Below are 12,755 nucleotides of genomic sequence, written 5' to 3' on the forward strand. Positions count from 1 at the left end.
CCCCTGGTAGCGCTGGTGCGTATGGGATTACGTGGCTATAATGAAACAGGCCCCTGGTAGCGCTGGTGCGTATGGGACTACGTGGCTATAATGAAACAGGCCCCTGGTAGCGCTGGTGCGTATGGGATTACGTGGCTATAATGAAACAGGCCCCTGGTAGCGCTGGTGCGTATGGGACTACGTGGCTATAATGGCGGGTGGGAGGACATTCTGATTGGTCGCTGCTCGACTCAGTACACAGTTGTTCCTTACCTAGTTAACTTTGTTTTCAAAGATCACATTATTGTTTGGGAGGGAATTGTTAACGGATGAGCTTGGGAAAGGCACAAAGTTACTATTATTAGGCAAGTAGTGTGCGGAGAATTCCATGGGGGGTGTCTGTGTATTCCTGGGACTCACATAAATACGTCTGTGTGTGGCTGAGACACACACACGGCACACGCAAATTGGTTTTGACATGGCAGCAGCGCCCTGGACGGCGTGTGCACAGTACAGACAACACTGGCAGGCAGTGGTGTGCTGTGGATGTTTTAACTAGTAGGGCTGTACTTTAATGACATCACATGCACGCGCATGCATGTGCACATAACCACTCAGCTCGTGCTAGTTATATGGAAAACCATGCAGCTATTCTAATGTAATTATATTTCTTATTATTTAGTTCCATTGTAAATTAGTTGGTTTTTTATTTTTGTTTCAATTAATTGTTTTCCTTTTAGTTTTATATAAAATCCATTTGCATTGTATACTCAACCTGCCTTACATTAGTTTGCTTTCAAAACCGTGGTTTTAAAACAATCACAAGTTCCAACAACGGTCAGGGATAACCATGTGAGTTTATCAGTAGGCCTAGAGTAGTCTATTTAGTAAATGAACAGTAGGCTAAATGGAAATACACTTTTGTAAATAAACCAACGTGTAGGATAGGCATCAAAGCTTTGAGCTTCAGCCTATAAGCCATTTCGATCAAGCAGAAAGACATTTGGATGTACAGTATAATGTTTGCAGGCAGTGGGCACCTTGGCTGGTATAAGACAGCTTTACAGCGTATCGTGACAGTTCTCTCTGAAGAGAAAGCTCAGGAGACACCAACCAACAGCCCTGTTGTGAGGGACTTTATTTATTGGACTACATTATTTTAAATAGTGTATTTTAAACCAAAAATACTCTCTCACACACTTATGCCAGTGTGCCAGTGATCACCCTCCTTTGTGCCAATGTTGGCACTGGTGCATAAAGTTGGCCATAAAGTTGGCCTGGCACAAAATATGTTTAGGTGTAGGGTCCTTAGTTGGACAAATGGTCCTTGACATGGAAGTGTCACTGTGTGAGAATCACTGGTTTAAACATTAGGAAACAAGCCCAAATACGCAACTACACTTTAGAAACAAGCCCAAAAAACCACAACCCGTAACTACCAATATTTACAAGCAACTTTGCAGACATATTCGCTTATAATAAGCAGACATTTTGAACATTTTGATATATGGATTATCCAATATCAGTAATTTCGATAACTCAGGAAGGACCGGGCATTTAAGCCAAAATGTAATTAGAGTATATACTCAGACCAAATACCATATAGATGTTCAAAGCCTTTTTTCCTAATATACGTAATTACCAAAATATGAATATAAACCTTTAACTTTACCGTTATATATCTTCATAGAAAGATTATCAACCTTATATGAATAGTTAAAAAAGAGTGTGCCTTATTTATGGTGTATTGAATAAAAAGCAAACACCTTGGAGCAAACCTGTGTGCGGACTCTCCTTTATGGTAAAAGTACCTTGTTAGGAAAAACCCCAAATGAATCATTGACACGACACATGAGTTTTCAATAATAATCCATTATATTGGTAAGAATGGGTCCAAAAGAGCAATCAGAAAGTGCTCAGTGGACTTGTTTTATATTGATTGTACGGATATAACTTTGCTGTTTCATAGCTTCACTTAATTACTGATTCAACCCTCTGTAACAGACAGGTATGGTAATTTGTGATTTAAACACACACCGTTATTACTCAAACACACCTCCTCAAAGATGCAATAATGCTCGCAAACAATCACTTGAATTTGGCCATTTTAACTATTATCTAATAACACACTCATTCACGTACAAACACACTTGTCCTTAATCATTAGCACAAGATTATTCAGAGTTAGCGGAGCTTAGATAATAAACTGTAAACAAAAAAAGAAACACAAAACACATACTATTAATTCACATATCTAGCGACTGCATAAGCGTATCATTATGACTGTACTTAACTGTACTTATAACACATTATAAACACTCACGCATGAATTAAAAACAGGGTGAGTTATCTATTTGGGTAGAGTGCATGGGACACTGTTTGTCAAGCTTTAAGAGTTAAAGTGACTGGATTCAAATAAAATAAAGATATCATATGTGCTGAGTCTTTTTAAGTCAAGGAGCATAATAAGATACCGCATTGCGCCCTTAATTAACAGGTATATGAACACTTCCCGAATGCTGGCAAGTCGTAAGCCTTGTGTGTATGCACTCAGTGCGAATTTATCACGCGCAAAATAGGGGCATTAGGCTCAGATTACCAACGTAAAACTGGAAAATAAACAAACAAGATAAACAACGATCAGAAATCAAAATAACCCACGCTAACAAGAAAATACATTTGAATTGGCATTTACATCATTGGCTGCATATTGGCATGCAGTGTTGGGCAAGTTACTTTGAAAGCGTAGCTTGTAAAGCTACAAGTAGCTCACCATGGCAGTAGCTTGATCAAGCTACATAGCTACCCCTGGAGAGATGTAGCTTGTAAAGCTACAGCTACATGGAAAAAGTAGCTCAAAGTAGCTCAGCTACTTTTTATTTTTCAGCGTTAAATTGAGAATGTACATGCGGGAGACCCCTCCTCCCCTCTGGGAGACCCCTCCCCTCTGGGAGACCCCTCCTCCCCTCTGGGAGACCCCTCCCACCCTGCTCCCCTCGGGGAGACCCCTCCTCCCCCTGCTCCCCTCTGGGAGACCCCTCCCAGCCTGCTCCCCTCTGGGAGACCCCTCCTCACCCTGCTCCCCTCTGGGAGACCCCTCCTCACCCTGCTCCCCTCTGGGAGACCCCTCCTCCCACCCTGCTCCCCTCTGGGAGACCCCTCCTCCCCCTGCTCCCCTCTGGGAGACCCCCCCACCCTGCTCCCCTCTGGGAGATCCCTCCTCACCCTGCTCCCCTCTGGGAGACCCCCCCACCCTGCTCCCCTCTGGGAGACCCCTCCTCCCCCTGCTCCCCTCTGGGAGACCCCCCCACCCTGCTCCCCTCTAGGAGACCCCCCCACCCTTCTCCCCTCTGGGAGACCCCTCCTCCCCCTGCTCCCCTCTGGGAGACCCCCCCACCCTGCTCCCCTCTGGGAGACCCCTCCTCCCCCTGCTCCCCTCTGGGAGACCCCTCCTCCCCTCTAGGAGACCCCTGCTCCCCCCTGGGAGACCCCTCCCACCCTGTGATACCAGGGCCAATTAGAGGCAGCTGTCAAGTGCTGATATGCCCTCAAAGCAATCAGAAAAAGGAACAGTCCTTGATTTTTCAAAGGGGGTTCTAGTACAAGAATTAACACAGCAACCAATGGTCAAAATTAATATATTTCTTTCATGTTATTGGCCAAAATTGTAGCTTGTAACTTGAGTAGCTAAGCTACAAAAAATGACCCAAAAGGTAGCTGAGCTACTTGACGAGGTACACAAATATGAATGTAGCTAAAATACCACAAGCTACAGCAAAATGTAGCTCAGCTACGTAGCTCAGCTACATGTAGCTTAATACTCCCCAACACTGTTGGCATGAAATATCCAGGAATCCAATGAAACAATAACACAACGAACTGAAACAAGATACAAAAGCAATCAATTAAACCCATAAAACACAATGTACAACTTAAAGACGGAGTGCCCTGATTTTCTTCCACCCTGAAACATGACCAGGTATTTTTGAGGGGCGCTAGCCCCTCCTATATACAGGTTTAATGTTTGTTTTTCCTTAAACAAACATTAAAAACGCCATTGACATGGACAGTTTAATGTTTGTTTTGTCCATGTATCTTTTGTCTGATAATTACGTCATAAAATATGTATATATATATATATATAGCACCCCATACTTCACAAGGGTGTGATTTTTGTTTTTACAAAAAAAAGTGTACAATATTTGTTAAAATGTCTTTTTTATGTGGACCACCATCTCATTAAGTATGCCTGGTTCAATTGGCAGTTTGGCACTTCTGACTGTCAACGCTTCAGCCTACAAGAAACCCCAAATACAAAGGGAAGATATCATTGCACAACACCAACAAAAATCACACCCGTGTGAAGTGAGGGGTGCTCATTCCGGCCAATCAGAATTTGCTCACCTTCGTCTTCAATGTTTGTGTTACGCAATGTTTACGTTAACACAAACTGTCCATTCATTGTCAATGGCATTTAACGTTTATGTTAGGACAAAGTTTGTACACTAGAGTTCTCAATCTCTGCCCGAACCCGACCATACCCGACCCGGGCTCTATGATTTTCCGTGATTTATTTTAATTTTTTAATAATTTTATTATAACAAAATGTATTTATTTAATATGAAGAGGGCTGAGGCTGAGCTGATGAATGTTGGCGATTAACTTTTACAGTTTAGGCTACTATGTGACCGGACTGGTGGAGGAGCAGCAGCAGCGCACCAGAGAAGTGACAGAATAACTATGAAAGCGCAAATGTTAATGTTCACTGCATACACGACACGTAATATAGTTACATGATGACCAAGTGTAGCCCCCAGCCAAGACCCAGGCCGCAACAGCCCTGCCAATCGGGCTCAGCCGGATTGGCACGACAGGTTGCGCGTTGGACGGGCGAGTGGGAGGCCTGGGTTCAATCCCCGCTTCCGCGCAATGCTACACAAGCAATGTTACAGTCCACTGTAGGCTACAGCTACGTATTTGGTTTCCAAATCGTAGCGCTGTACAGCTATTTAGTTAGTTTAGCCCAAAATAACAGATCTGCAAGCTGACGACATGTTATCGAGTGGCATGTTGATGGTTTGTATGTCTGTTCTTTTGGTTAGGCAACGCACATTACGCGTGGTATGTAGGTTTGAGAGGCAATGATTAATGTAAACTATACAGTAGCCTAGTAAATTATAGCCAAGTTGACAGTTGTCATAATATTGTATAGCTCTGTTCGGGACTGTTGCACAACAGTGATCGATGAAAAAGTTACACTTTGTTAACGGGGACAGTATTGGACATATTAACTGCGTCACCTCAGAGGATCGCTGCTATTTGATTCAGAAGATGTTTACTCATCCCTGGAAATTTCTGGAAACCATTAGAATGCACACCAACCCCACTCCTTATACTTCCGTCTATCTTTCTCTCTTTTCTACTTCTCATATCTCTCTTCTCTTCTCTTCTCTTATGCTCATGAAATCCTTGCTGGCTATTACTACTATTTATTCTATTTAAAAGAAAAAAAGTATAAAGTGAAAGAAAAAGGTGTCAAAGTTCCAAGTGGGAGGGTGGGGGGTTGCTACTCGTCTTGTCTTTTGTTTTGTTTAGTCTAATTTTTGTTTTGTTTCAGTTTCAGTTTTGTGACCACTCAAACCAACTCAAAAACAATTCTGTCCATGTAGTATCAGAACTGTCCTGTTTCCCGTCTGTTCTCTGTCTATGTATTTGTATGTAAAAATAGAAAAAGAAGCATAACATATGTACTGCATTTTTTCCTGTCCATACCCCTCTTCTATGCTTAATAAAAACTTTAAAAATGAGAACGTTGGAAATGGAACATTATCGGCCAATTAACGTGAGTTACATAAATCCTTTATTTCGGCGACTATTAGTCCGTTCTCTCGGGTTTTAAATTTCGGGCCTAACATTATGGTAATTGTTAGGGCCGGCCTTAATTTTCAGGCCCGATGAGAACTCTATTGCACACACACTAAAAGCTGGACATAGGCCCCTCAAAAATCACTAAATGTGGACAATGTGGCAATAAAACAACCCTTTACAGCTGCTAGAGAAATTCACTGACACTACCATATAACTGCCGGAAATCAACAGAATCTACTTCCGGAAGGCAAACTTTTTACATTTTCAGTCTGCGGGGTCCCGGGTTTCGAGTACCGCGGGATCCCCGGATTCATTCCAGCAGTCCTCCGACTGAGACAATTTTTAACATTTTCGCAGTCAGCGGGGTTCGAGTACCGTGGACTCGGACTCATTCTGGCAGTCCTCCGACTGCGAAACTTTAACATTTTCACAGTTGGCGGGGTCCCAGGGTTTTGAGTACCGTGGACTCCCCGGACTCATTCTAGCAGTCCTCCGACTGTGACACTTTTTAACCAAAATTAATATAAATATCAGTGAACAAAAGACAAATATACCAATGATGGTGGCAATGATGGTGGCAAATCCACTGGAGGGCATATACATTAACAAACGGGGAAAGTCGTCAGAAGCGTGGCGTGGTTCGTCATATTCCATGTCATATTCGATGTCGTCTACCATGTCGTCTACCATCGTCACGTGGTAGTTGTGATGGCCTGAACGACCCGTCTCTCCTTCTTTGGGTTTATGGAGAACTTGTGTGTTCTCCCCTGGTGGCTTTGTGACCACCATGGATGTATGTGGCGTCACAAAACTGTATTTCAGAGACAGCTCCAGGGCCGCTTTCTTCACGTTCTTCTTCTCAGCACCAGATAACTGCAACTCTTTGTCCAGCAGCTGTTTCACTGTGAGGTAGGCCCAGACCCTCTGGAGATGGTGGTCAGAAACGGTTCCTTTGGACTCCAACATGCCATCTTTCTCAGACTCATATTCCACCTTTATATTTATCGATAGGGCAACAACGCGTGGAGTGAACGTTTCATTGTTGTTGTCTGTGATCTGACCAGCCACCACAATTTCAGAGCCATTGTAATACTGGCTGAAGTTGGTCTTGGTTAGATTAGTCCCACCAACATAGATCATGATCACATCTGTCAATAAAGGATTGGCAACCTCTTCATAGAAACCCTGCAGCTGCAAGTCGGCATCTGAATCCGTATAAATCCGCCGAGCCACACCGTTGTTCTCCAGTGCCATCTTCTCGAGAAACTCAAAATTGACATCATGTCCAAATCCAAGACAGTAGAGTGGGTATTTCTCATTTATGGCCTGTCTTACGTTTGCCTGAATCCTTTCAAGATTCGTCTCCCCGAAGGTTGGATCACCATCAGTGAGAAGTATAAGAAGAGACGCAGAGCCTTCTCTGGGGTTTCTCTTCAGCATTTCTGCACCGTGTAACACGGCAGCATTGATATCTGTGGATCCTAAGCTTTGGATCTGGCGTGCAAAGAATTTGGCAGCTTCCAGGTTTTCACTGTTTGCCTGGGACAATTCTCTTTTCCAGGGGGTAAGTCTGTCGTCAAAAGTGATCAAACCAAAGTAGTCGTCTTCCGCCAGGTCTCCCAAGATGTGTAGAAGAGCAAGACGGGTCTGATCCATTTTCTGGCCTTGCATGGAGCCACTTCGGTCAATGATGAAGACAACATTCTTTGGTATGCGGGGGAGACCGCCTGGGGCAAAGTGATGGACGAAATACCCATCAGACACCTTGATGTCTCCCAGTGAGGTGTCCCTGTTGACATCATAAACAACGACCAGATCTCCATTAATTCCCTGCTCTCCACAGCAATTGATCTGTTGTTGCTCTGTAGGGTAAAAATATACCCAAGCCTGATTGTGAGCATGTGTCTTTGTAATGGCATTGGCTAGAGCATTGGTACTTAGCCCTCCTTTAACCTGGACAAAGGTAATGCCCGGCTTCTCATTGATGTATACGTCCATCTTGAAGTCTTTGACAGGCTGCATGGGTTGGGCGTGGATCTGCAGCTCATATTTACCCAGTGTGCGTTTCAGAAGCTCCTCGTATGTGAGTTCAAAGGTCACCTTTTGGAGAGCAGCCACAGTCACAGAGGTCTTAAACTCCTCGAGTGTTCTCCCCACAGAACTGACCACACCAGCACTTTCGCCCCGGGACACAGCCTCTGTGTATTGTTTTTGTGCTTGCTCCTTAGTCTTCACAACACCATCATACATCTGGCCTTCAATAAGCATTGTGAATTTGCTGATGAATGCATTCTTAGGAATCCTGACTTGGAAATGTATTTCTTTGGGTGCGTCCACACGGTTGACAACGCGGCTGGTGATGACAGTGGTGGCGTAGCGACTGGTCACAGTGGAGTTGATGTGGAAGCTGTAGATGTCCCAGTCCTCCTTGATTGGTGCTGTGGTAACAAAAACCAGCAACCACCCAAGAAGGGTGAGTCGCACCAGTCTCTCCATGTTTGGCTCCACACAAAATGATGCCTGGGATGTTCAACCTGCCTTTAAACTCAGCTGAAAACAGACGATAGCCAAGTGCAGACGTTCTTAAAGGAACACACCCTATTATGAGATTCCTCCTTTTATCGCTGACACTGTAGATAAATTGAGTCCATTCCACAGAGGTCACTATTGACACAGGGTGTCAGCAAAAACACACAGGGAACAGTCTCTGGCCTTCAGATATCAAAAGGGTGCAGGGGTCGTACAGGAGGTCTAAATGGAAACAAGCACATAACAAAAATAACATCAGTGCTTGATAGACTATAACTCAATACCTTAATAAACAAATGAAAGACCATACGTTTTAGCTATAGCTAATATTACTACTGGCAAATGCATATTAAACATTGCATATTAAACATTAGCATTTCACATTCATTTGTTAATCTAACGGCAAGGCTCCATTGCAGCCGTCGGCGTCGTGCCAGCGTCTCCGTTAGCATCAGAGAAATGTTCCCTTTTTAAATCAATGAAAGGTGCTCCACTGGTGTGTTTCGTGACGGTGTCAAACCTCAAAAATTGCCCTGGTTCGTTCTTTGACGCCGTCACACTGCCGTCCAAACGGTCCAGTCATGTAAAAAATATACAATAATATTGTATATATTACATTTACATAATATGACATTATATTACATAATTACATTTAATCATATTATGATTAAATGTAATTACATTATATAATTAAATGTATTCTCAGCTTGGTTGAATGCTTGATTCTGGTTGATTTAGAATCGCACACAATTTACAACTACAGCTCTCAAGAATGTTTTTGAAAACATTTGAAGCGAGAAATAGATGACGCACTGCAGTAATCGAAAATTGATGCTATTATATGGACACTTCCTTCCTTGGGCACTAGGGGCCCCTCAAAAAACATTAAAAAATAAAGTGTGTAAAGATTAGTGACTTATTGTTGGTGAGAAGGCAGCAGAAAAGTGCAATTGTGTGTAAAGCAGCAACAATGCGCTAGATTGGCTGTCACTCTGGGGGGGTAGGCGACCGGAAATAGGCCAATATAACGGCATAAAACCACCCCAAAACAGCAAAAATGCCAAAGATTTACGTGTGCATGTGAAGGGTGGCCCTTCGAGCTTCAGTGCCCAGGGGCCCTCAGAGGTGTTAATCGGCCCTGCCAACGAGTCTTCATAAGGGCATGTATACAGCCATACATACATAGCCTAGTAGCCCACATACTTGCCCTGATGAAGACTCGTTGGAGTCTCAAAGAAGAAATTAGACCCAACTAGAAAAAGTGCCCTTCCGGGCACAGGTCTCCACCAGGTTATCCACAGATCCGTGCAGTTAGAGGTAAAAACACTTTTCGGCCAGTTATAGCGCCACCTTGAGGCTGAGTTGAAATTGTTCATGTGGCATTTCGTCCTCGGCCTAGTGGGAATGTGGGTGCACAATTTCACGGAAATCACGCGATGTGTTCATGATTTGCAGCATTTTGTTTGAAACTGAGCACTCCTGTGAACTTTGGAAGCCAATCTTAACCAATCAGGATGGAGTCTGATAAATCTGAAAGACCCGTTTCGTTGAATGGCTCTAGAGAGACTGTGTACCAATTTGCGTGATGTTTGGACAAAATCTGTAGGTGTACTGTGCAAAAACTTGTTTTGCACAAAGCGGCCTCCTGGTGGCGCTATAACAGGCCGTTCTGGAAAGTTTGGGGCAGAGGTTCATGGTTGGCATCCAGGGAGTGTGTGTGCAAAATTTGGCATCGAGCGGGTTAACGGTGGCCGAGATTAGCTGTTCACGGACACACGGACACACGGACACACGGACGGACACACGGACACACGGACGGACGCAGTGCAAAACATACTCTCCCCACATGCCTTCGGCCTGGTGGAGACAATGACAGCCATATCAAGCCTTGTACCCTATTCTGAGAGATTTCTAGACTCCACCTTGTTGGAGCCTTTGCATGCCCAAACACATGAAGACATACGAGAAAGCATTTCCTGTGTTGCACAAGTTGTATGTGACAGCCCTTGTAATTGGTGTGTCTTCAGCTTCATGTGAGAGTTTCTTCTCCACTGGCACGTGTCCTAACCCCCTACCGTCGCACCATGTTGCACGAAAGAAAAAAGAACTTGGTCATCTTGGCACAAATACATAATAAACATGGATGAATTTGGTACCATTTTTGCCTGGACAAACAGAAGACTCATGTTATAGAGATAGATAGAGAGATTTAAAAAAGCAGGGAAAAAAAGGATAAAGGATAAAAAAAGAAATGCAGCCTCAACAGGGCACAAGCCAGATATGATGATTGATAGATAAATAGATAGATAACCTCACCTGATATGATAGATAGATAACCTGATATGATTGATTGATTGATTGATTGATAGATATTTTTTTTTAAGATAAAAAAAAAATATTAAAGAAAGATAAATGCAGCCTCAACAGGAAAAAAGCCAGATGATTATAGATAACCCGTTATGATCCGTGATGATTATTTTGGGGTTTGACACCCCAAAATAATTTACCACCCCTCAAATTAGGTCTGCGCACCTACATACGTACGTACATAACAAAGTAAACAAACATTTCAGAATAGGCTACACATCTCTGCATGCTTGTACTATTAGCAGAGCTGTTGTAAATGCTACAGCAGTTAATAACAAATGCATGATTACAATTCATCAGCAATAAACTCAACTGAACAACAAAGTGCACTTACTTTAGTTCAATGACGCACACAAGTAACAAGTAACCCACCGAATCCATCTTACATAACAAACGTTTCTGTGTTTCTTTCGGTTTCTTAGTCTCACGTGAAGTCGCGGGATTTCGGCGATCTCTGGGCGCGTTCTGAAATAGCGCACACTCGCACAGAGCGTACTGTGCAATGCAAAATAATAGACGAGTGCGCTCCGATGCGGTATTTCCGAACGCGCCCCTCTGAGTAACGGGCGGGTGCGCTGCTCTTCTTCACCCAGCTGCAGACGAGCCGTGGTCCATGAGCGGTGATGAGGGAGCGTGAGGGAGCCAGGGAGGTGATGAGGGAGCGGTGAGGCTGCAGCTGGCCTGGGTGCTATTGATCTCTGAAGAAGGTTCAGCCAGGGGAATGATCGTGGAATCCTCCAAACGTAAGTAATTTAGGCATGCAAATAAGTTATGAATCGCCGTTAAGAATGTCAACAAACAATAGTGCTTTCTCACTGTTAAAATAAGGGAAACATAATATGAAAAATGAGCAAAGTAAAATTAATTTAAAATAATATGGAAATGCAATTTATAATTAATAATATTACAACCAATAAATCACAATCAGTGGTGAAGTATGTATTTATAAAACTAATATATTACAATACAAAATTATGAATAATAAAAACATAATCTTATACTAAAGTATGCATAATAATGATCAACAATATTACATGTATTAATAGGCCAAGCAGATAGCAACGATATATATTATATCAGTTCTCAAGTCTAGGGATAACGGTGGTAAACTAAACAAATGCATCTGTGGATGCAACGGTCTTGTCAAGTCATCTGGCTAAAAAACAAACAGTGGACCAGATTATGCACACATGTGCAGAACGTTCTCACACCCATAAGCCCATCCACACATGCGACCATGTACGCATGATTTTCCTCACCTGTAGAAGATATTTACTTCAACCATGCATTCAACACTTGGACATATTCTGGGGAGAACATTTGGCCACCACTTTACCAAATTGTTCCCTTATATGGTAGTGGTCACCAGGAAGAACAGTAGCTGACCTGCTATCAACAGGTCAGATCTTTAGGGTCCCTGCTAATTTCTCCTGCAGCTGTCCCAACTATAGGCGTTGGTCAGAGCAGAAGTTAAGTCTCTCATTTGAACAGAGACAACCAAAAACAGTTATCTGAGCTATATTAATTGTGAATTGTGTTTTCCATATACATCAATTAATGTATTTCTATTCCAACCTGTACATATAGATTAGATAGATAGTGTGTTAGAGACACGTATTGTTTGTTGTCACTGTTGTCATTGTGAATGAATGCATGGGACCCGAATGGAACCAAGACCGCAAGGTCTTTCTTCGGTGCTGTCCTTTTGGACCAATGCTGTGCTTGACTGTATCCTGTACTGTCTAATACAATTATCAATCAAAATGATCAAAAAAGATCTACTACAAAGTAGCTCTACAGTAGAAATTTGGTGTGGAAGGAATAATCAGTAGTACAGAGTACAGTAAGTAACACAGGTCCATTTACTAAGAATAGAGTAGGTACCGGTAGGTTAAAATATATATCAGACCATTAGAAAGAAATCCTTAGATAGGCTGTCTGTTTACACATAACCGAAGCCAGCAGGACCATGGTGACTGTTAAAGAAATTACTTTTGCACAGTGCAATGTGG

General features: G+C 42.9%; 1 protein-coding gene across 2 annotated transcripts; it reads right to left on the minus strand.

Annotated features, from left to right (window-relative positions):
* Positions 1–3,524: 3,524 nt before the first annotated feature.
* On the minus strand, positions 3,525–11,102 carry LOC310876722 (inter-alpha-trypsin inhibitor heavy chain H3-like). 2 transcript variants are annotated; one of them, XM_083790338.1, is made up of 2 exons: positions 11,078–11,102; positions 3,525–8,598 (listed from the first exon to the last, which is right to left on the minus strand). In XM_083790338.1, exon 2 carries the CDS (start codon positions 8,341–8,343, stop codon positions 6,205–6,207), a length of 2,139 nt encoding a protein of 712 aa, XP_083646464.1. In that variant the 5' UTR covers positions 8,344–8,598; positions 11,078–11,102; the 3' UTR covers positions 3,525–6,204. The 2 variants fall into 2 exon arrangements, with proteins under 2 accessions (XP_083646464.1, XP_083646465.1); XM_083790339.1 differs by lacking the exon at positions 11,078–11,102 and adding an exon at positions 10,340–10,383.
* Between the last annotated feature and the right edge of the window lie 1,653 nt (positions 11,103–12,755).

This window comes from Protomyctophum parallelum (assembly GCF_964188405.1).
Source record: "Protomyctophum parallelum genome assembly, chromosome: 19".
Lineage (NCBI taxonomy): Eukaryota > Metazoa > Chordata > Actinopteri > Myctophiformes > Myctophidae > Protomyctophum > Protomyctophum parallelum.